This window comes from Rousettus aegyptiacus, unplaced genomic scaffold, assembly GCF_014176215.1.
Source record: "Rousettus aegyptiacus isolate mRouAeg1 unplaced genomic scaffold, mRouAeg1.p scaffold_m13_p_21, whole genome shotgun sequence".
NCBI classification, from domain to species: Eukaryota; Metazoa; Chordata; class Mammalia; order Chiroptera; family Pteropodidae; genus Rousettus; species Rousettus aegyptiacus.
This window is the reverse complement of record NW_023416297.1, coordinates 170,380-194,608: the sequence shown is the minus strand read 5'-3', so window position 1 is coordinate 194,608 and position 24,229 is coordinate 170,380. Positions and strand designations below refer to the sequence as shown.

The 24,229-nt window shown below is 60.0% G+C and overlaps 1 protein-coding gene across 7 annotated transcripts in view; it reads left to right on the top strand.

Moving 5' to 3' along the window:
* The first annotated feature begins 14,130 nt into the window (after window positions 1-14,130).
* Window positions 14,131-24,229, top strand: part of BRF1 (BRF1 RNA polymerase III transcription initiation factor subunit) — a 41,048-nt gene continuing 30,949 nt past the window's right edge. For 3 of the 7 annotated variants that reach the window (XM_016121453.2, XM_016121450.2, XM_016121449.2), the window contains exons 1-2: window positions 14,134-14,368; window positions 20,170-20,250. In XM_016121453.2, the coding sequence (XP_015976939.1) occupies window positions 14,185-14,368; window positions 20,170-20,250 (265 nt within the window). In that variant the 5' untranslated portion in view covers window positions 14,134-14,184. Of the gene's footprint in view, window positions 14,369-20,169; window positions 20,291-24,229 lie in introns of all 7 variants that reach the window. The other 4 variants (XM_016121452.2, XM_036238160.1, XM_036238159.1 and 1 more) reach the window with 3 other exon arrangements.

Genomic DNA, 24,229 nt, shown 5'->3' with positions numbered 1-24,229 from the left:
TCCCCATCTGACGAGTGAGGAAACCGAGGCACGCGAGGTAATGCAACGGCTCCAGGGAACCGGAGCGCGGCGCACACAGCGGCGCAGAGCCGCCCCCGCCCTTCCTCGAGGCCGCGGCGCAGGCGGGGACGCGCGCCGCGCCCGGGCCACCCCCCCCCCCCCCGTGTGCCCGCTCTGTCCAAGGACCGCGTGCACACCAGAATGCTGGCGGCCATGAGATTGGGCCTGCTCCATTTTGCACGTTTTCTGCAGTGCACAGACGTCACTTTGGTGGTCCTTTACCTTTTCTTGCCAGACCTCTTACTTGCATGGTCAGCCCGTGTGCTGCGAATCGGCTGTGTCCATCTCCCGCCCCGCCCCGCGCATTGGCTGCGCCCGGGGATGAGTGCCCTGAGAGCCGGAAGGCACCCCTGCAGAAGAGGCTGGCAAGGCGTGACACGCGCCCCCAAACTTCCGGGCCCTTGTTCTTTCTGATGGCTCTTTCTTTAAAGCAGGAACTTAGTTCAAGAGGGACCACTTGGGACAACAGGGCTGGCTGAGCGTGATTGGGGAGGGAACCCTGAGGAGAGGGTTGTCCAGAGCCCCGGCGTCCCAGGAGGGCACCCTGAAAATCTTTACTGAGACCCGGACAAGTTTTTAAACGAATCGAAGCGTGGGATTTCGCAGTAGCGCATGGGACCCCCATCACGTTGAAGTGCCAACTCCTGGAGGGTAAGAGGAGGTGTAGCCTGGCCACCCCTGCCAGACCCCGGCCTCCGCATCACCACTTGGGGGCCCTCCACCCGCACTTCCAACTCTGACAACTCCTTCGTCTACCCGGCCTGAGTTAAGATGATGCACCCCACGCCCCGCGAGGGAGTGTTAGGGCTCCCGCCCACAGGCGAGGGGACTCTGTGGTGTCTTCACGTTCCTGTAGCAGGGCAGACGGAAGAGGGCATGCTGGCTCCGCCTCCTGCCTGCTCACCTGGGGAGGCAGGTGTGCTCCTCTGTGCTGTCGCCTTTGGAGTGGCTCCAGCTGGTCAGGTGAGCGGCCAGGGTCTCCCACAGAGCCTGGGCACCAGCCAGCTGATGGCTCCAGCGAGCCCTGGCCCACAGGTCCGCAGCGCCTCCTCTTCTGTGTGGAGCAGGACTGAGGAAGCCGCCCCGGGTGGAAAATGTCCCTGTCCAGTGCAAGCTCCTGCAACAGGCGTAGAGCTTCAGAATCTGCTGGATGTGGCCTCTGTGATGTCCACTCCCGTGGGTGGAGCACACCGTGGGGCTGAGCCACCATCACTGGGGAAGGGACAGAAGCTGTGCGGCAAGCACGGCATGTCACGAGCAGCGGCCGGGGCCAGTCTTCTCACGAGAAAGGAGCCGCAGGGATCCAGACAGCCACCCGGCGCGGGGCGCCCCCCCCCAGGGCCTGTCGGAGACACTCCGTGAGGGCGGGACAGGGCGCTGGGTGTTCCGTGCGAGAACCGGGGGTGGATGGCCTCATCCCGAGGCACCGGTAGTAACCTATCTATGAGGTGCCTGCGCATCCTTTTCACCTGTCCACCCCCGACCAGAGCCTGCGCTTCAGGAGACAAGGCGGGAGTCGGCATCTCCCGGGGTGCCTGGCTACGTGGCTAGTGTGGAGCAGGCGCCCATTAACCACGGCTGCCGACACGCCACTACAGGAGCTAGAAATTCTTTCAGGAGATGCCCAAGGAAAACAGCCCGGGCCCTCAAGAGTTGAGTCGAAAGGTTCAAACATTTGTTCGTTTGTTCCCTTAATACATGATTATCAAGCCAGTTTCAAACGCTGGGAAAGCAGCGGGGAAAAGGCAGGACACAGTTCTTGCCCTCTGGGGAGAGGATGTGAACAGGCCAAGTGACTCAGCAGAAGTCGCACTGTCAGAGAATGGAAGAATAAACTAGGGTGTGCGACAGCACGAGGAAGACGGCGCCCGAGCTGAGGACTGGAGGACAGTGAGGAGCCGGCCACAGGGAAGGGCGGTGCTGGCCCAGGAGGCCCCAGCAAAGGCGTCTGCGGCTTGGGTTCGGGAGAGGTAAAGTGTTCCCAAGAGTTCAGATCGGGCCTGCCCTCAGCCTGGTTTTCATTGAAAATCCCTACTCCCCGTGTGGTCTTGGGACATTACCCCGGAGTTCCAGGTTAGGAGGGCCCAGGGTGGCTGGTGGGAGCAGCGCGAATCCACCAGGGTGAGCCCCCTTTCAGTTCAGACTGCACGGGATTGACACAGAGAAAGACACCCAGGCGGGGCATGATGACACCGCAGGAAACAGGCGCCTGGGCTGGAGGCGGAAGAATCGAGGACAAAGGACGTCAGATGCTGGCGTCAACTCCCCACAGACAAAAACACGAGCAGGCTCGAAATAAACACGAGGGGGAATAAGGTGATGGGGGCACCAGAAGCAGGCAGATTTCGAAAACGGAAACCTAAGAGAATGTCTATAAATAATAATAATAAAAAACACAATTCAAAGTTCGTAAAGTTCAGTGGATGGGTTAAAATAAATCAGATGCAGCTGAAGACAGAATCGGTGAAATGGAAGACAAGCCTGCAGGCATTAAACAGACGCAGCACTAACAGGAAATGTGAGAGAGAGGTCAAAAGTGTGGAGATGAGTGTGCAGGTCTGTGACATGCATTTGCTCACGGTTCTGGCGCAAAAGAAAACAGACAACGGGGGAGGCCGTTCCTCCACCTGGACCCCCTGAAGGTGTGCAGGCTGAGGGCAGAGCGCTCCAAGCAGGCGAGGAGAGCAGAGTGTGGCGGTCCCACAGCCAGAACTGGGCCCCTCCGCTGGAGCAGGAATGAGAGCCAGGGGCACAGACGCAGCAGCGGTGCGTGGGGAGGAGCCCAACGGCACAGCCAGGCGCCCTGCTCTCACTCCGCGTGAGCCCACGGCTGGGGGAGACGGCCCGCCTCCTGCTGCTAAAGCACCCCTGGTCTTCCTGGGGCGCATTGACTCTGGCGGGGGTCAAAGTGGATGCGCGAGACCTGTGGGAAGCGGGGATGGAGGTGGAGGCCAGGACGGGGTGGGGCACGGCTGCGGGCGGTGGCTTTTGGAAGAAGAGTCAGCAGGACTGGATGAGGATGTGAGATGGAGATGGGGTGGCGGCTGCTGCGCCAGGAACAACTGGGGAGGTGAAAGGTGAGAGGGCATGTGAGGGCGAGACCCAGGAGGCAGGCGATGACATCGCTAACGGGCGCATTAACGACATCATGTCGATAGAGAGCAAAATGAGTGTGTCCTCCCACAGGGAGCGAGAATGGGGGGCCCAGAGAGAACCAGGGAGGGCTGGGGACTGGGCGTTGCATCATGGGAACCTGGCGGGAGGCGGCAGTATGAAGGTCACAGAGCTGTGACTTTCCCAGGGGCCCTGGCCAGCACAGGAGGCTGACGCGCCCGCAGCCTGCAGACGAGGGAGCCGGTCCATTTAGGGGCCCCGCGAGGTGGCAGGAGTGGTCCTTGCATGTCTGTTGAGTGGCCGAGTGAATGTGGTAGAGGTCACAGAGCTGGTGGGCGGGAGGCGTGGTAGCCGCTGCTCCAACCACCAGCAGGTACTGAGTCACATGTAAGGTGAGACCCTTTATAGAAAAGCAGAAGAAAAGAAAATACCTGGGAACAAACAAGAAGTTAGGGAATGTGGAAATCCTACTTAGGGAAAGAGAAGAGGTCGGCCCACTCCTTCGAGGCGCACCTGACCTGTGACCCGCGTCAGAGCGCTGATGTGGAAACGGCCCAATCAGCGTTTGTGGAAAAACGCACGTGAGCGCGCACGCGGCGAGCACGCGCAAGGTGAGTGCGCTTTGGCCACAGAAGAGCGCGAAAGGAAGGGCCACGTCCATCACGAGGACGACACGACGGCTGTCACTCAGCACAGAGGAACGGGACGAAGCTGAGGGTCCGGAATGGACCCGAGTCATCTCGGGGGCGTGGACCTGGGAAGCTGCGTCTCCAGGACTGAGGCAAAGGCGGGTCACCAAAGGCAGGCGCTGGGACGGGGGGCGAGGCTTTTTTTTTTTTAACTGAATCTTTACTTCACGCAAAATAAATTCCAGATGGAGCAGGAATTTAATCATGAAATATGAAACTAGAAAAGCTCTAGAAAAAAATTGGAAAAATGGTTTATCATCTTGGAGCAAGGAGGGCTTTCTCAAGCAAACCACTAAACCCTAAAGGATAAGATTAATAATTTTGTTTTTGTGTTCTTAAAAAAAAAAAAAAAGCGCCAAAGGATCACAAACTGGGGGGTGGCGGGGGAGGCAGGGGATTGCAACAGATATATCAAGACTAATTTCGTAACACACGAAACGGCTCTTGCAAATCAGCAATGAAAAAAAAAAACTAATAGAAACATCTGCAAAAGATACTACCCCCATTCCATTATTAAAAATCAAGTGATAAACGGTGTGAAAATAAATAAATAAAGGTAATGAAGACACGACCCCACTCCTGAGCGCTGGAGACTCGCCAAGGACCTGTGCGTTCCAGCACCGCACGTCTGCGCTGGCTGCAGGGTGGGTGCCACTTGACCCCTCCCAGCTCCACATTTGGGCGTCACCCAGGCAGCCAGAGGGTGGCCGGAGCTGGAGCGTTCTCACCATGGAAATTGGCAGACGTGTTGCTTGATTTATCGTTTTGTTTATCGACAGACTTCTGGAAGACAACACCCGGGGGTCTCGCGCCCCAGGAACTCGGCCGTGGGACCCCTGACCCTGCCGCAGCCCCTCTGCGCTGTGGGTGTTAGAGTTCTGGATGTCTGTCCCCTGCAAACACAGCCTTCCAGGGGTAGGAAACTGATTTCTTTTAAGCGTGAGACTCGGTTGCAGGTGCTGCATACCCTGGAGCAAAGCACCGAGGTTCCGAGACGAGGCGGGACGGGTGGCAGCCTTGTTGTTTTTCCTGAGCGAGCCCGTGGGGAGAGGCCCTCCCGGGGTTACACTGCATCCCAACCCGAGACCTCGCCTCAGGCACCAGGATGACGGCAGCAGTAGCAGGGACGGGGAAGGGCAGCCCGTGGAGCCAGGCAGGCACCCCTGGGCTCTGCCACCCCACACCCCGTGTTTGCACAGACAGTGACCTCTGTCCGGCCTGCAGGACCACCACCAGGTCCAGACTTGGGATCAGCTGGTGGCCCCCAGCCCCTCCCGAAGGCCCCTGGGATCCTCCCCCAGGGGCCGTGCAGTCCCTGCCGGCTCTGGGCCAGGAGGCACTGCGGTGAATGTGACCCTGTGTGGATTTCGGGCAAGGTCAGAACAGGCACCCAGCTCCCACCTGGCACCCTCTCTCTCTCTCTCCCTGCTATGGACTGAACTGTGTCCCCTGCAAATCCAAATGCTGAAGCCCCGGCCCCCAGTGTGACTCTCTCTGAGGGCAGGGCCTTTAGGATGTAACTAGGGTTAAACGGGGTCGTAAGGGTGGGCCGGGACCTGATAGGACTGGCCTTTTAATAAGGGGAAGATCGACCTCGGACCGCCAGCCTCCAGAACTCCGCGGAGTGGCGGCCTGCTGCTGCAGGCACCCGTCTGTGGCATTTTGCTGGGCAGCGGCGCTGACTAAAGCTCTCTCTCCACCTGCTCTTGGAAAGCCAGTCACGTGTTGTGAGGGAGCCTGGGCCACAGGGAAAGTCACACGCTGCTGTCCCTGCTGGCGGCCGGCAGGCACCAACCACTGTGCTGGCTCGTTCAGCAGGGACTCTCGCAGGACCCCAGCCCCGTGCCCTGCCCCTGCGCAGAGCAGAGCAGCGCTGAGCCCCAATCAAATGCAGATTCCGGAACAATGTACCAAGCGGCCCTGGGGTGTCTTCTTAACGGCTTTATTGTGGTAGAATTGATACCCCATGAAGCCCACCCATTTGGAGTGCACGACTAAGTAACCTTAGTAACCTCGGGGAGCTGTCTGGCCATCGCCACAGCGCCATTTCAGAACATTAGCGACACCCCCAAATTCCCTCTGCGCGTTCGCAGTCACCTCCTGCCCCCGCCCCCCGCGGCCACAGACGTGCCTGTCCCGGCGCTGCCCACGCAGGGAATCAGGCCGCCTGGGGCCCCGCGGGTCCGGCCCCCTCGCGAGCGCAGCCCTGTGTCGGAACCCGCTGTGCTCGTGGCGGCCGAGGGGCGCCCTCGCGTGGCGCCCCGCCCTTCGCGGGCGCGCTCCGCAGCCGCCGGGGTCGGGCGGTCGCGGGCGGGCTGCCACCACAGGCGGCGGGCACGTGGGCGCCGCTGCGTGGCCCTGCGCTTTCAGTCTGCGGCGGGCTCCGGGCAGCGGCGAGGCTGGGTCCTGCGGGAGGTGACCCCCGGGGGGCAGCGGTGAAGGAAGCGAAGGCCTCGGGAAACAGCCAGGCTCTCTCCCCAGGGCACTGCGCCAACCGCGGAAGGTTCCAGCCCCCACCCGCACCCCGCGCCCCAGCCAGAGCGGGTCCCCGCGGGCGGGCCGGAGGGCCGGGGCGCGCCTGTCGTGGTTTGGCTCGTGCCCGCCCCCTCCCCGCGTGACTACCGATTTTAGCATCTCTGCGCGCGCTTGCCGGCCACCTGCGTCTCTTCTGCGGTGAAACGTCTCTTCAGATCTTTAACTGGGTTGTTCGGGTTCTTATAACGGAATGGGAAGATCTTGTCTGTGCTCCGGGTAGGCATTATTCGTCAGGTACCTGATTCCCAAAGGTTTTTCTCCGGGTCTGTGGCTCGTATGTTCTTTTCAGTAGTGTCTTTCGAAGACCAAAGTTTTATGTCTGGGTGAAGTTCGGGTTTGGATTGTGCTCCCAGGGCCGGATCCAGGGACCGTCCCTGCCCCAGCCCTGGGCGAACGGTGGTTCTGGGGGTGTCCACGCAAACTCTTCGGGATTTTCTACGTTTCGATGGTGTGTCCTTTTCCCTGTCCAGTCGAGACGCCTCTTGCGCCACTGTTCGGACCCACTGCACTTCAGGATGGGTTGTCCCTGAGCAGCAGGTAACGGAGGCTGAGCGTGGCCTGCACTGGCAGCGCCGTGTCGGCAGAGAGGCAGGCCGCGCCCCACGGGGCGTTGGAGGCGCAGAGCGAGGCCGCGGGCAGAGTGAGGCCGCGGGCTGCAGGCTCAGAGCCCTGGGGCCTGCAGGCGGCTTGGGCGGGTGGCCACTGTCCCTTCCCGCACGCACACCTGCTTCCCCAAAAAGGCTGGGTGGAAGTACACATGCCACGTTCACCCACCTGACTACGCACTGTGACCGTTCTGCCTTAAATGTTTCTCTCGGGGGCCGTTTGGTGCCCCGGGTTGCAGGGACACAGCAATCTGCTGGCCTGCGTGTCTGTTTAAGGGCAGCCGGACCAACACCATTCACGTCGTAAAACATTGCTGCTGTCCCACCAAAGCGGTCGGTCAGTTCTTAAAACATTAGTAAGAGCTATGGGAAGGGGAGGGTCTATTGTCATTATTAACAGAATTTGATCCTATCCCGAGAAAACCCCGGAGAAGTGCTGTAACTAATCAGAGCTAAGAGAATGGTGAGTTTTAAGATATAAGGGGACGGTCTAAACAGCAAGCGATGACAGAAAGGGCCGTTGGCGCCGACCTGTGCCCCTCCTCTCCCATAGGGACAGAGCTCTTGACCTAGGGCCGAACCCAGGACCCCCAGAAGGGAGACCCCCTCCCCAGCCTTCCGGCAGAAGCTGGGCGTGTGCGGCTGGGCTGTGGGGCAGTGTTCGAGTGTGTGGACAGTGGTCCCATGCCTGTCTGCGGGGCCGAAACCGTGATGGTGGGCGACGGTGAGGGCCGCGGATCCACCTGACTGGCCACAGGTGCCCAGACAGGTTAAGCATGATTTCCAGGTGGCCCCAGATGGGTCAGCGTTTGAATCAGTGGAGTCAGCAAAGATTTCCTTCTCCTGTGTGGTGGGCCTTGCCCAAGCAGTCGAGGCCTGAATAGGACCAAAGGTGGAGGAATTCGCCCGTTTCTTTTCCTTTCTTGTGTTGAGTTGGGGCATCACCTCTCCCTCTGCCCTCGGGCTTGGATGTGCACCCTTGGGCGCCCTGGTTGTTGGACCTTCAGACACAGACAGAATTACAACACCAGCTTTCCTGGACTTCGGCTTGTAGACAGCAGATCGTGGGGCGTCCCAGCCCCCATGGGTGCAGAGCCCACCCCTTGAAACAAATGACCTTTAATGTGTCTGTCCCATCGGTGGTTTCTCTGGGGACCTGACTAAACCATGAGCTTGGAAACGGACGTGGAAGTTCCACTGAGAGAATGACTACGTGGCTGTGCCTGAGAAACCGCCTTGCGTCCTCTTGCTCCTGAGACCTGGCGACCCCAGGGCCTGCCCCGCCGCCCCTGAGATCAGCCAGCGACGGCGTGAAGCGCGGCGGAGCTGGTGCCCGGGAGCGGCCCGTTAGCAGCGCTGTCATCGTCACTGCTGCCACGCTTCGCAGGGAGGGGAAGCTTCCTAACCAGCACCTCAGCGACCCGGCCACAGCCGAAGCCACGTGATGTCACTGCAAGAACCCGAGACGGGAGGATACATGGCCCCTTCTCAAGCCTGCTTGCAAGAAAGTCAGGGTTGAGCCGCCCTCGTGAAACACCAACACAAAACCCAGACGGACGACACTGCACCAGGTGTGGGAGAACCACCGCCGGGACCGAGGGGACTTTCTGAGCAAAGGGACGGAAGGAAACCGCTGGCTGAGAGCCAGGCTGTGCCTGTGCCCTGGAGACGTCAAATGTCCCCACGGCCGAAAATCCACCATCAGTAAAGCTACAACGCAACCGGGAGGACATCGATACGTTAGGGGCCAAGGGCTGACATCCTGGGCGCATGAGGTGTCCTGCAAGTGCCGGGGAGGAGTGTGGAGCAGGCAGGGGAGGGCAGCCCAAAGGCCGCAGGGGGAGATGGATGGGCTGGACGCGTGGGGACAGGTGTCCACAGGTGGGGATGCCCGTTGGCCTGTCAGACTGCCAGGGACTGGGCACCAGGACCCCGGAGTCGGTGCTGCATGGGCAGTGGGTGTCAGTGCACTGGGGGCGCGTTGGCTGCTGCCCCCTGGGAATCTGCTAGGGGGTGGTGAGGAGCTGAAGGCCCCACAGTGGCTTTGCCTGGCAGTGACCCTGAGGTCTCTGGATGCAGCAGGCAGAGCCCATGCCCAGAGGCCATGCCAGCCCAGAGGCCACGCCGGCTTGGCTCCTGAGAAGGCATCCTCTCCGGGTGCTCCTGCGGGGTAGGGGCAGCCCCAGCACAGCCTCCATGGGAAACGATGCATCAACGAACAGCTGAATGTGGAACACACAATGCGATCCTCTTTGGTTAACGAGACGTGTGGACATGCATGTACCCGCGAAGCACATGTTCACGTGTAAGTGGTCAGGGCCGGAGGAGAGGCCAGAAGGTTCTGGCAGATCCTGGAGCGTTACGGAATTCTCTGCCGTGGGGACTCAGTCGACCTAGTTTTTCCTTTTTGCTTGCCATTCTTCACATTTTCTCTGCGATGCACATGCATAAATTGTGCAAGAAAACAAAGGAAAGGAACATAGGCTCCCGCGGCCGGACGCGTAGGTGACAGGCAGGCTGCCGACTGGGCGTCGGGTGCCATCCGGCTGGGTTCGCCCAGTCTGAAAACGATGAGGACAAAGGCCCCACCCCACCCGCACCACACAGGAAACGGAGGCCGTCTCGTGAGGGTGCTGTCTTCCCAGGAAGCATCGCGAACATTGAGGAGAATCAAGCGAATCTATACGGCAGCTCCAGGGGCCCCGTGGGAAACGTCAGGAGGAGCGACAGAGGCCCACGGAAGCCGTGAGGACGTGAGCCCGTTTTGTTCACCGTCACCGTTTCGGAAACTGGAGTCTAAAACAAGCCCCGCGATCCTCTGCCTGGCCCCGGCCTCGCTCCGGAGAACAAACACCTCGCGCCCCAGTCACTCACGCTGGAGTCCGCCCTGGGCGCGCTCAGCGCAGGCGAGGCGCAGGTGTGACCGGGGCATGCGCAGTGCAGGAGAGGCGCAGGTGTGACCCGGGCATGCGCAGCGCGGGCGAGGCGCAGGTGAGACCCGGGCGTGCTTAGCGCGGGCGAGGCGCAGGTGTGACCGGGGCATGCGCAGTGCAGGAGAGGCGCAGGTGTGACCCGGGCATGCGCAGCGCGGGCGAGGCGCAGGTGAGACCCGGGCGTGCTTAGCGCGGGCGAGGCGCAGGTGAGACCTGGGCGTGCTCAGCGCAGGCGAGGCGCAGGTGTGACCCAGGCATGCGCAGTGCGGGTGAGGCGCAGGTGAGACCCGGGCCAGGCGCAGTGTGGCTCTCGGGGGGGCGGGACCGGAGCAGCGCTCTGCACAGCGCCAGGTCTGGCAGGTGAGACAAGAATTGTCAGTGGACAGTGGGGACAGGCGTGGGTGACATTTCACGTGGCTGAGTGTGGGGGAGGGAAGTCTAGCGGCAGGACATGCCAATGGGCTGTGGCACGCCGCCGTGGACCGTCTGCTTGCGGCGTGCTCGTGCAGCGTCGCCGGCGCGGAAAGGTGCTCCCCTCCCGCGGCTCTGCGAAAGTCGGGACTTCCAGCGGAAAGACGCCCCGGGTTCAGGAGGAATGCACAGAGGCGGCGGCCCCCGCGGCCTGAGAACAAGGGGCACCTCTGTGTCCCATGTGACACTCCTCTGTGCTTCGCACAATGGCAGTAGTGTCACAATAGGCCAGTGCATGAGTTAGGTGTTGGAAAACAGCAAGCCCCTAACAGAAGCCAGCGAAGGACGGTCCCGGAGAAGTCACAGCACCCACCTAGTGACAGTCACACTGGGGACCGACGTCAACCTCAGCGCCATTCAGGTTAACACAGAAATGGTCTCTCATTTTCCTTACAGTTCCTTTATTTTTAAAAATGTTTTACACTGAGCAAAAATGACTGTGGTAATCTGAAAGCAACATGATGCCTTAAGTTGAAGAAGAAAAGTGGGACCAGATGGAGGCACCCCAAATGCCTGGGTTGGTGTGGGATCACGTGAGTGGGGGGTGCAGTTTGGAGCAAATAGGGACTGAGCCACACAGCATTTTCCACAAGACAGGGAAGTGTGGTCGCAGGCTGAAAGGCCGTCGGGGTCCATCCTGCTGGTGCCGTGTGGCCGAGAGGCCGGCAGTGGGCCGGAGCCACCAGACAGCCAGCCTGGCGTGACTTGGTAACCGCCTGGGTGTGGGGAGGGGGAGGAGAGAAGAGTAGAAACCAGCTCAGGGTGGGAGATTGCCCATCCCCCAGGAGGAAGAGAAAATTCCGGTGGGCATGACAGATCAGAAAGCAAAACACACACACGCACAAAAGGCGGCCTGTCTGGGATTCAGAACCAGGCCGAAGACAGATGAACAATATCAGGTATGTGGACGTGGAAGGGACAGGGGGACATGTGTAGCTCATTGTCTTGATGTGCCGATGGTTTCATAGATGTAAATACTCATGGAACTTATGGAATAACCCTTGGGTCCAAGAGGAAATCAAAAGGGAAATGTATCAAATTATACATTTTAATATGTACAGTTATTATGTGTCAATTAGGCCTGGTAACACCCCAGACTTTCAGCTTGGAGCCTGAAGGGCAATGCCCCAGAGGCCAGAAGGCAGGGCCTCCCAAAGCTGGAAGCCGCCTGGCACCCCATCACCTGGCCACATGCAGGAGCGGGCCTGGCCCCATGTGATGGATAGAATAGAAATTCTCTCTGAACAAAAAACCTCCAGAGCCTCACTGTTTTCTTCACAACGATCACCGCTTACCCGAGATTCCCAGGTGTAGACCAAGGATCACGTAAACTGAGAGCAAATAACAGACGTTACGTCCAGAGGTCACCAGGTACTGCCGTAGTTAGAAGGGACCTTAAAATGCAAGCAATACGTTTGAGAACGTGAATGAAAAATAGTGAGTTTCATCAGAGAATTGAAGCCAAAGGGGAGAGAAGCATATAGACATTCCAGAAGCGAAGTGTAAAATGACTGAAATGAACATTTGAAAAGCAGATCATAGCATGTGGCCGAGAGAGGACACGCGAGGGTTTGTAGAAAAGCCCCAGCTGGGAGCGTGGAGGGGAAGGGAGTGAAAACGCAGAGTGCCAGGCGTTTGGGAAGCAGCGAGTTCCTGGCGCAGGTGCAGGTGAAGCCCCAGAGATGCGTGGGAGAGGCCGGTGCGGAAGCCGCATGTGCACAGTGCTGGCCGAGAATTTTAAAAGACCTGCGAAAGACAAAAAGCCACAGATCCGGGAAAGCTCTACGAATTTAATTAGCACCAATAGAAGAAAATCACCTAGGAACATCCTGGCAGAACCGCTGAAAATAGAAAATTTAAAAGCACCCAGGAAAAAATGGTGCATTATCTTCAGAGAGCAACGAAAAGGCACAAAGTGCTTTTTAAATAGAAGACAGTGGAACAAGGCCCTGAAAGTGCTCGGAGAGATCGACTGCCCACCCCTCATCCCGACTGGCCTGGAGGCCCCCCCCCCAGCCCGCCCCAGCAGCTGTGAGAACAGGTTTGTCATGCGAAGCTGCCACCGTGATTGATGATCAATGTACCAACAGTCCTTTGAACTATGGAGCAGTGTTGGGCTGTGGGCCTGATTTCACGCGATAGGTCTGGAGACCTGAGAACAAAGAGTGATGAACCAAACGGCAAACGTGGGAAGATGTGAGCTTACATGTGGCCGAGTGATTGTTGGTTCCTACTTTTGGGTCTTGAAACATTTTTATTAAGAAATTACAAAGAAAAGCCACCAGCCGAGGCTTCTCAAAGCAGATGTTCTTCTCCTGCTTTGGCCCCTTGGGTGGTTTTGTGTGTTGTCACGACCAGGCTCCCTCCTCTAGCTGCACTGCTCGGCCTCGCCCTGCCGTGCAGGTGGGGTCGGGGGCAGCACATCCAGGAAGGGGCTTGGCCACCCACCCGCCACTGGCTGCTCACAGCAGGTGGGGGCCTCTGTGTCCTTCCAGCAGTCTCGCAGCTTTGCTTCGTTTTTACTCTTAGCGCCGATGTCACTTGGGATTCACTGCTAGAGCAGCGTGAGGTTGGGATTCGGTTTACCCTTCCTGCTCCTCCTCTGGAGGAGGAGACCACCGGACACCGCTGCAAAGATTCGAGACCCCTGAGTCGCGCACACGCGGCTCATTTCCGGACTCCTGGTTTTATTCCACTTGCCCATTTGTCTGTCTTGGTGCAAATACCACCTGGTTTTAACAGCTGTAATGTGATAGATTTTGGCTTAAGGAAGGGCAATCTTCCTCCTTGTGCTCTTTGTTCTTAAAGAATTATCTCGACTAGTCTTGTGGATTACCTCTTCCAGATGACTTTAGGATCAGCTTATCAAGTTACCTGAAAATCTCGTTGACCTATGATTGGGATTAATACTGACTCGTGAAGAGTCCGTGTTTATAACTTTGCTTCCAAGTGGGAACCGGGCGTTTTCTGAGTTAGTTTACGATCCTGTCACCTCCCACAATTAAGTTTCAGAGGTTTTAAAAAATGTAGTCCTACGCGGTTTTTTTTTAGGGTTATTCCCAGGGATGTCATGGGTGTTGGAGTGACTGTGAATGGCATCTGCAAATACTTGAGGGCACAAGTGGGTGGGGGGACACAGAAATGTGAGTCACAGGTAACCACAAGTGGCGAGAGTCTTGGGGAGACAGGCAAACAGGGCACGGGGGCGCATGGGGACGGATGTCCGAGCAGGCGAGGCTCAGGGCCCGGAGCCCCGGCTAGCGGCGGGGTTGACCAGTCAGCACAGAAGGTCGGCGGGCGGTCCCCGGTCCCCGGTCCCCACCTCGACCTGCGTTGCGCCGCCCAGTCCCTGAGCTCCGTTGCCCAGACCCCGCCGGGCCCCGCCCACCGCCCGGCCCCGCCCCTGGGCCCGCCCATAGGCCGAATCCGGCCGCAGGACGCGCTCACAGCCCAGGCCCCGCCCACCGGCCCGCCCCTCCCGCTCAGGCCCCGCCCCTCCCCCGGAAGCTCTCGCGCTGCGAGAGAGGCCTGCTGCTCCGCGGTTCCGAGGCTCGGCGGCTGTGCGCGGCTCGGAGGCGCGGGTTCGAGTCGTCGCGTCCCCGCCGCGGCCCGGTGCCCGTGTCCGGCCGCCCCGCGGGCGCGGCCGTTGCGGACGGCGCGCGCGGCGAATCCGCCGCTGCGAATCCCAGGCGCGGCGGCGGCGGCCTCGCGAGAGTCTGCGCGCGGACGCGGGCCGAGCGGGCCGGAGCGGCGGGTCGGGCCCGCGGAGCCGCCGGCATGACGGGCCGCGTGTGCCGCGGCTGCGGCGGCACCGACATCGAGCTGGACGCGGCGCGCGGCGACGCCGTGTGCACCGGCTGCGGCTCGGTGCTCGAGGACAACATCATCGTGTCCGAGGTGCAGTTTGTGGAGAACAGCGGCGGCGGCTCGTCGGCCGTGGGCCAGTTCGTGTCGCTGGACGGTGGGTCCGGGGCCGCGCGGGGTCGTGGCGGGACTGAGGAGCGGGGCCGCGGCGTGGGGCCGGGGCCGGGCGCCGTCCGAGGGGCCCGCTCACGCCCCGCGAGCTGGGCCGCGCTCCCGCGCGGTACCGGCCGCCGCCCCCACGTGTGCCGCCGGGCGCCCGGCGCGGGGAGCCACGCCGGCTGCCACCTCTGGGGCCGGGCGTCGCTCGCTCGGCCGCCGCCCCCGGGGGCGCCCAGGCGCTCGCGCTGTCACTGCCGCCGCACGTGGCCTCGGGCGGCGGCCACTTTGGGGTGCTGAGAACGTGGGCACGGGTTCTCAGTTCTCGGGAAGGGCCCCAGGGGTGCGGTGGCTGGGTCGTGGGCGGCCGGAGGTGTCACTTCGGGACACACCGCCCTGTGGCTCCACTGTGGCCGGCCGGGCTGCTGCTCACCAGTTGCCCAGCCGCGTCACCAGCACTGGGTGGCGTCGGGGTTTCCCTTCCTGAGCAGCAGGCGCGGGGTGCCCCAGCGCTGTGGGTGTGCGTCTCCCTGACGTACGTTGATGCTTTGAACATGCTCTTTGGCCATCCCTGAATCCTCTTCGCCAACGTCTGCCCTGTCTTTCGCTTGTTTTTTTTTGTTTTTGTTTTTTGTTTAGGTCGCAGGTTTTCTGACTGTTGAGTGTGGAGCGTTCTAGGTACAAGTTCTCTGTTGGATGTGTGATTTGCAGAGCAGAAGTCAACATTTTGATGAAAAGTTTTAAATGTTTGAGGCAGTCCAGTGTATCGATTCTTTCTCTCTCATAGCTTGTACTATTCGTGCCTAAGAAGTCTTCTAACCCTAGGTTGCCATGTTTTTCTTCTAAAAGTTTTATTTTTGTTGTTTTACCTTTAGATCTGTGACCACTTTGAGTTTAATTTTTGATAAGTGTGACGTGTAGGCCGAGGCTCACCTGTTGCAGTGAACGCCCAGTTCCAGCTCCATCGGTTGCCTTTGCTCTTGGGCAGAGGTCGCTGGGCCACGTTTCTGTGGGTCTGTCCCGCGCTGTCTTCTGTTCCTGCGACCCCAGTGCCAGCCCCGCCGAGCACGCTGCCTCGTCTCCTGCACATTCGTAGCAGCTCTTGAAATCAGATTCTGTGAGGCCTCCGACTTGGCTCTTTTCAAAATCGTTTTAGCTATCGTAGTTCCTTTCCCTTTCCCTTCCATTTTAGAATAAGTTCGTGTATATTTAACAAAAACTACTGCTGCGGTTTTGATTGGAGTTGTGTAAATCTCTTGACAAATTTGGGGTGATTTCACATTTTTACTATATTGTCTTTTCCAGTCCATGAGCACAGTATGTCTACACACATTCGGGTTTTCTTTGCCATGGTTCATCAGCATTTCGTAGTTTCCAGCATAAAGCTCCTGTACATTTTTTATACGTGTGCATAAGATTCAAATAGAACTATTATAAATTACGTTTTTTTAAAATTTAGTTTTCAGTTGTCCGTTGCCAGGAAATGGAAGTATGGTCAATTTCTGTTGTTGGCCTGTTTCCTATCACCCTGCTAAACTTAGTTCGAGGAGTCCCCTCTCCCCCAAATCCCCCGGACTTCCACCACCCCTGACCTGCGGATGTTGCCGTCTCCCCTTAAGAGCTGGATCTCTGAAGGTGGGGTGTCTCCGCTCACGCTCGTGGCGTGCACCGGGGCCTGGTGCACCTGGGGCCTGGCGCACCCGGGATATGGACCATGGCTCCCCCTGGGGCTCAAACCCAGAACCTCCTGCGTGAGAAGTAGACGTGCTCACCACTACACTACGCAGCCGCCCTCTAGGAGTTTTTCGTAGCTCCTTTGGAATAGTCCGGGTAGGCAGGCATGTTCTCCGTAAACAGGGCTGTTCTGTTTCTTCCTCCTGCTGCTCTGCCTCACCTGGGAGCAGACACGTTGGCCTTGTCAGCCCAAGGGGAAAGCACTCTGTCCCTGGCTCGGCGCGACGCCGGTGACAGGCTTCCTGTCTGTCCTCGGTAAGGCTGATGGTGTTCCCCTCTGTTCCTCGTTTGCAGAGGGTTTTTACCATGAGAGGGCGTCGGATGTGGTCGCGTGCTTTTTCTGTATCATGCTACAGTCGTGTTCTCTAGTCTGTCAGTGTGGCTGATTTTTGAACGTTGAGCCTGCCTTGCACTCTTGGGGTGCTCACTAGGTCTGGGGTGTTGCTGAGTAGACTTGCTAGTATTTTGTTGAGGTTTTATGTGTGCATTCATGTGGAATATCGGTCTGTTGTTTTCTAGCAGCGTCTTTGGCTTAGGTGTCCAGGTCATGCGCCTCATGGACGGAGCAGGGAAATGTTCCCTTCTCCTCCGTTTTCTGGGAGAGATTGTGTGGGGTTGGTGTTATTTCTCCCTTGAATGTTTGGTAGAATTCACCAGTGTAGCCATCTGGGCCCGGAGGGTTCTTTTTTTCAGGTTTTTAACTACAGATTCTGTTTCTTTAATAGTCGTAGGTTATAGTTAAGAGTTCAGATGATCTCTTTTGCCTTGGGTGCATTTTTGGTTTTGAGGATTTGGTCCATGAGATCTAAGTTGAGTTTTGGCACGTAAGGTTGTTGACGCTGTTCCCTTATCCTCTTGCAGTCTGCGGGATCTGTGGTGATGGCCCTTCCTCCTTTCGAGCATTGGTGTTTCGTGTGCTTTTTCCCTTCGTCTCTCTCGCTACAGGTCTGTCAGTTTTATTGATCTTCTCGAAGGACCAGCTTCAGGCGATCAGCCAGGAGGGGATGGGACAGTGAAGACCATGGCCCCAGTGAGGTCACAATGGCAAGGCTGCTGTGCTGGCGCCTGGGGCCTTGGCCCGAGGAGAGGCCTGCCCTCCCCGGGAGGGGTGTGGGGAGGGGAGCGGCTCTGGGTAGCAAGGACTTAGACTTGGGGCAGGGCAGGGCTCCCCAGCAGGGTGCGAAAGACAGTGTATGTGTGACAGGCCCCCTCCAGCGTCCTGTGTGTGCGTCGCACTGAGGGGCTCTGGACAGGAGTCCTGGGTGTCCTTACGTGGCCGACTGGAGGCAGGAGGGAGCTCCTGCTTCCTGGGGACCCTCCCGCTCTCTGGGGAGAGCACCTCCCCTGGTGTCCATGTCATCGTGTCTGTCAACTATAAGCAAGAGCACTTGGTACCTCTGTGATGGATGGCCCACCCCGCAAGTCCCTGAGAAAGGCTTGCTGTCCCCAGCCCTGGAGGGCTCGGAGCTGGAGTCCGGTCCTTGCTGGCTGAGGCCCCTGGACCCTAAATAACGCCCGCGCCGCACCCTGGGGGCTGGCCCGCCACAGCCTGCCTGGCGGCGGGGGGTCTGAGCAGGGCCTGGTGCCCAGAGCTGGAGGTTCCGTGCGTCTCTCCCTTGTGGCCCCGCAGAGCCCTGGTGAGCTCCGGGCTGAAGTCTGCCCTGGAGGTGCCCCAGTGACAGGACTGTTGCTTGTAAGATGTCCTCTGCTGCTGCTGTCACCTTCCCGGCTCCATGCTGTGTGGTTTCTTTCCTGTCGCCAGAGTTTAAACCGAACAAAACTGGCTCTCCGGTGCCCCGGCGGCCGCCCCGGGGACGTTCAGGATGCCCGCACTGCTCGGCTGCGCATCTGTCAGTCGCAAGAGATCCGTGCCCTCAGTGCCGGGACTCGCCACAGGCTCGCGGGCGTCAGTGGCACTCTGGTCCATGCGCCATCTCAGGCTGCGGGATCCCTGAGTTCCTCTTCCATCCTGGGCCGCCCCCCTGGACCTCATGTGGAGTCTCTCCTTGAAAGGAGTTTCACAGCAGCAACAGAAAGCCCACACTTTAAATAACATCAATAGGAAGTCGTTACAGTTTTCGTCTCCGAGCGGGGGGAAGCCCTGAGTGTGTGTGGGTCTTCCTGGGCCCTGAGGCCCCCGGCCCCGCCAGGACCCTGCCTTTCTCCTTTGGCCCAGGGGCGCCAGTGGTGCTGGCTTTGTCCGAGACAGCCAGAGTGGCAGAACTCGCGGCACGCCCCTCGAGGCTCGGGGTCAGGCTTTGCACCTTCTTGCTGTTGCAGCCACAGCCCTGGGGAGCATCTTGGGTCCCAGGGGCTTTGTGGGTCCCTCCCCAGCCGCCCACAAGGTGGCAGTCTTGGCCTGACTGTGTCAAAGTTGCTTGTTTGTTCCAGCTTGTGGTTTTTATTGTTAAAGGATCTCGCGGAATATGTGAAATGTTTTTAGAAGTAGAGGGAATGGTACCAAGGGCATCTGAAGGGCGAGGACATCATGCATGGGCAGCTTTGGCCAGCAGTGACACTCCAGCCCCACGGTGTCGGTGCGCTGAGAGAGCTTGGTCTGACAGGGGACAGGCAGGGAGCACACGATGCCCTCAGGCTCTGCCCCGGGAGCTTGGTGACCATGTGTAAGTGTGCATGTGTGTGCATGTGAGTACATGTGTGCACACGTGTGCGAGTGCCTTGTGTGTGCACATGTGAGTACACCTGTGCACTGTGTGTACTGTGTGCCTGTATGCATGTGTGCACATGTGAGTGCATGCATCTGTGCACATGCGTAAATGGGCCCAAGTGCCTGAATGCATGAGTGCGCTGTGAGCACATGCATGTATGCTCGTGTGCATGTGTGCACACGTATGCCTGTATGCATGTGTGCACTGTCAGCACGTGCGTGCCCTTATGCATGTGTCTGTATGCATGTGTGAGTGCGCACGTGTATGAGTACGTCTGTGTGCTTTTGTGCGTGCGCCTGCATGCATGTGTGCACATGTGAGTGTGTGCACGTGTGTGTGCATGTGTAGGGGCAGCAAGGCTCAGGGGACGGCTCCTGGAGCAGCCCCGGGAAGGGTGCCATGGCAGGGCGGTGGGGAGGACGCACGGAAACAGGAGAGAGAAGTCCTGGTCGTGCGAGGAGGGTACCTGTTGGGGCAGGGAGCCAGGGGCGTGATGGAGGGGGTAGAGGTGGCGCCACCCCCGGGTGGCGGGTTGGAGCAGGTGGAGGGAGGAGCAAGGAGGCCGCATTTAACACCCGACCTGTAGTCTGAGCAGCGCAGCCTCTCCGTGTCTGTCAGTGTCTGAGCAGGGCAGGCGGCTGGCGGGAAGGCCACCAAGTGTCCCGCAAGGTGGGACTTCAGGGGCTTACGTCCTTTCGTTGTCCTTTTTCTGATTCTATCTTACTCTCATTTTTTGAAAACATATCCACATAAATGTGAACAATAGGTAATTCGTTTTCTAAAATTAAGGTTGGGGCGTGCTGGGAACAAACCAGCTGGGATGTGGCTGACCTGATCAGATGCCTGTGAGTGACTGTGGCCCTCGTCGCGAAGATTTCACGTTTGAAAAAGCCAGCAGCAGCATAGCCGGTGGCAGAGGCCGCCCGTCTCGGCCCCGCCGAGCTCATGGGTACCACGCCTACCGGCCCAGGCTGCCTGGCACCCCCAGCCCTGGGGCGGAGCACACCGCTGCCATGCTCCCGCTCACCCCCCACGGCCAGCTCTTGAAGACACGGCGCCTGCGGTGACCTGTTAGGGCACCAACACCCAGTGTGACAACAGCTGTCTCCAGGCACCGCCAGCTGTCCCGGGCACCGCGCCGTACTGGACAGGGCCACAGGCTCTGCCAGTCCCCATGGGGGTGTGGGGCTGGCCCTGTGGCTGCTGCCTGCACAGGAGGCGGCAGAGGAGGCTCCAGCTCTGGGCCTCGGCCGCTGCGGTGCAGGGTGCCGGGGCCGCCTGGCAGTCCAGAGTGCTGACCCCCCGTGTCCTTGCTCCAGAAACGCCTGACGCCACCAGGGCTGGCAGTGCAGGTGTGCCCTGCTGTGCCTGGGCTGATGGCTCTCATCTGTCTTTCTAGGTGCTGGCAAAACCCCGACCCTGGGCGGCGGCTTCCACGTGAACCTGGGAAAAGAGTCGAGAGCACAGACCCTGCAGAACGGTATTTCCCACCACGGGTGCTGCTGGGCGGGCGGGGCAGGGTGACGACGGGGCCCCATCCTCGCACTTCTGGGTGAATGTACCTGAGTCCGCCCCCAGGTCTTCAGGACCCCCTGCCGTGGCCTCCTGCGAAGACTGTGCCAGGGCCTCCCCGTGAGGGCGAGCCCTGTTTGTCCCTGGCCTCAGTTCAGATGAGCACAGGAACAGGTTTACGTGGTTGGACAGGACATGCCGTCGTCCTTGCATTTGGTGGCCGATTGCAGAAATGTCTGTTCCAATCCTGGGACTGTATTTGTTTGTTTGCGTTATTTGTCGCCGTCTTATCGAATTGTAGAAGTTTTTTATGTATTTTGGATACAAGTTTGTATCGTTTACATGGTTTAAGTGGGAGTCCCCAACCCCCAGGCCACGGAGTGGAACCAGTTCATGGTCTGTTAGGAACCGGGCCACACGGCAGTAGCTGAGCGGTGGGTGAGCGAGTGAAGCTTCACCTGTATCTGCAGCCGCTCCCCAGTGCCAGCGTCACCGCCTCAGCGCCACCTCAGACGGTCAGGCTTAGATTCTCACAGGAGCACCGGTCCCTGGGGCCAGAGAGGTTGGGGACCGCTGCCCTGGAGAACACGCTCACCCAGTCTGTGGGCGCGTTCGCTTTCCGGCACCGTACTTGGAAGCACAGACGTTTTTCATTTCGGTGGTGTCCGATGTACCCATCTGTCCCTTTGTCACAAAGCCTGTGTGTGTCAATTACGAAACGAGGCCGATGCGATCTGAATCACAGATTCGAGCTGATTTCTTCCGAGTTTTATGGTTTCGGTCTCAGATTTCGGAGGCGAGCCCCGTCGAGTGCGTTTCGCACGGCGGGCAAGGCCGGTGCGCCCTTGGGCGTGGGCGCCGGTGCGCGTGCCGTGGCCGTGTTTGCCCAGCTGGCGCCCTTGCCGGCCACGCCGTGACGCGCAGCTCCGTTCCGCGGCTCTGCGTCCGTCCTCGCGCCGCGGCCGCGGGTCTCGGTTGCTGCTGCTTTGCAGCACTCGAGGTCAGAAGTGTGAGCCTTCCAACGTGGCGCTTTTTAACGTGGGTTCGTTGAATGTTTTGAGCCCCTTGGATTTCCACCGGCGTGTTAGGCTCAGCTTGTCAGTTTCTGCGAAGAGCCGGCCGGGGCTGATGGCGCCGCACCGAGCCACCTTAACGCGACCGACCGTCTTCTGCCCCGAGCGCGGCGTCTTCCCGTCGTTGCGGCAGTTTTGCTGGTTTTCAGAGTATATGTTTTACATCTCTCTTATTACCTTCTAAGTGTTTTATCCTTTCCGAGGCCATTGTAAGTGGAAGCGCTTTCCTAATTTCATCTTTCATTGCTCGTTGCCAGTGTGTAGGTACGTGAGAGATGTTTGTGTACCAATCGTGGATCCTGCAACCTTTGCAGAGCTCCCTTACTACAACCGTTTTCCAGCGGGCTCCTAAGGATTTTCCATGTCGCGTGTGGCGTCATGACTCTGCTGATGGAGCTTCACTTCACGTCCCGATCTAGCGTGTGGCAGTCCCTTTCCGTGCCTGGTGGCCCTGGCTAGAAACTCCGGCAGCCTGATCGGAAGTGTCTTGTTCCTGACTTCAGGGGAAAGCATCCAGTTTGTCACCCCTGTGTGTGACGTTAGCTGTGGTCAGCTCAAGCAGGGACACTTTCCGCCGGGGCCCCTGGGGACGTGTTCGGGAAAGCCGGCCCATATGAACACTTTCGCGGCTCTGTGTGTCCCCACCCTCCGTGGTCTCTACCTGCTGGTCACCTCCCCTCGGCTCTCCAGGACCTGCCTCCCCTCCCCGCTGCTGCTGTGGGTGGGAGTGGCCAGCAGGGTAATATCCACGTTGGCCGAACGCCCCGTGACCGCCACCTGCATCGGGCGTGGGGTGCTCCCCGCCGCCCTGGATGTGGCTCGATCCCCACCGTGTCGGACGGGTTTGCTCCCCGTCGCGCTTTTTCTCTCGCTCCTGGGTCCCTGGTGTAGTGGGCGCTTGTCTTACTCCCAGCTTGACCATTCTGATGTGAGGTCGTGGTCTGTAGGGCCTCAGTCTTTTGAGACAACCTGACACTTGTCCTGTTTGTCACAGAGGGCACGTCGAACTCCCCGTGGTGAGGGTGGCATTGTCGTCTGCACCCACAGTTTGGTCGGAGTCCTTTGGGGAGTCCTTCCGGGCTGGGGGCCCCACCCCACCCCACCCCACCCCACCCCACCCCACACGCCTGCTTCCAGCCGGTGCTGTTGCGACTCTTCCTCTCTCTCTAGTGACTCTGGGACTTAGTTCCTAGTCGAGGATGTGTGTGTCCCGGACACCCGTGGTGTGCTGTGCCTCCGGCCTGGGTAACTGGTGAAGAGCAGCTTCTGCGGACGCGTGTGTGGCGCTGTAGCTGGGGACCAGCAGCAAGGAGAGAGGGGTAACCCGTCTCAGTGGAGCAGCTAAAGAACCCTTGGCTGGAGTGAGCGATCGGCGCAGACCCCTTGGGCTGCGCAGAACGGGGCGCGGGGCCCGAGCCGAGGCCTGCTCCGCTGTCTGGGGAAGCCACGCCGGCCACTCCGCTGCAGCCCTGTCCGCACAGGACGCCCGCCGCGAGTCAGGGCCCCACGCCCACAAAGGGCCTGGCCCTGCCTGCTGCCCCAGGCGCCCTTCCGCCTCCGGCTGCCGGCCGTGTCCCGTCTCTGCGCGGGCGGGGGCTGTGGGAGGCCCTGGGCCAGCTCTGGACTGTTGACTTTGCCTGGAGCCGCCCACCGTCCCCGGGGCTGCGCTCCTTGCTCTGTGGGCTTCTGCCGGCTTCGCCTCCTTCCTGTCCTCCCTGTAGCCGCGGGGCGATAGGGGCAGGACCCGCCCCGTCCAGACGCCCCGTGAGAAGGGCGCTTCCTGCCTCGGGTCCCAGTTGTGTGTTTGCCTTGCAACCCCCTTCGCCGCCGCCGCCGCCGCCAGTGTAGTGAGGTCGCTGCTTCCCCTCGCGTGGTGTCCGTTGCCCGCCCTCCCAGCATATGGAGAGGAAGAGCTGCCGCCCTCCCACCGCCGGCCTGTGGGGTTCGGTCGAAATCCCTGAATTCAGCCCCGGCCGTCCCAGCGTTCGGTCGGTGTTGGCCGGCTCTCCTGGAGAACGAGCGGGCGGCTGGCTCAGCCGGGCCTCGGTCCCGCCGGCGTCGCGTGCAGCTCGGCCTGGCGCTGCCTCCCTCTTGGCTCCTGAGCTCACACCTGCCTTTTCGTGGGAACGTGCTCGGCCCTGGTTGATGAGCGGGTCCACGAGGGAGAAACTCGGGCGCCTTGTGTATTGGAGCGTAACTGTCCTCCCCCGGGAGTGCTCGCTGAGGCTTCGAGGCAGGTGCCCCCGCCAGGTCCCAACAGGGGAGGTCATGCCCTGTCTGGGTTCTGGTCTCTTTCCTGCTTAGCTGGGGCCCTGCGGGTCTCTCTGTCCCGGAAGCCGTGAACTGGCACGAGCCCTTTCATCTGGCGACGTCTCCCGGGGAGGCTGGTTCAGGCCCGTTGTCCATGGCGTGTGCAGCCCAGTGGGCGCGGGGTGAACGCCGCGGCCCCCGTCACGGCAGAACCTGCTGCCTCTGCCCAGAAGGCTCCCTGCTGGCTCGTTCCCCGCGTCAGACACGCGGAGGGGGTCGCGGGGGGCCCTTCGCAGTGTGTCACTGTGTGCTGCCGCGTGGGGCACGGTGTGAGCACAGCCTCCTGGGTCAGCCCCGTCCCGCGGGCGCCACGTGCTTGGGGGGGGTGGCGGGAGCCGGGTTCCGGGGCCGCGGGTGTGCTCACAGTCGGGGGGCCGTGCCGCGTGGCCGTGCGGAGAGCCCTGGTGTCCCCTCTGGCACTGCTGTCTTTAATCGGCTCTGCTTTTTGTACCGGTGTGTGGACGCCTGTTCTGCGTTCTGGGCTCCCGTCCTTTGCTGGATGTGCATAGGTGGCGTCCTTCTCCTGGTCGGTGGCTTCTCCTGTCACTTCTTGAATGTCGTCTG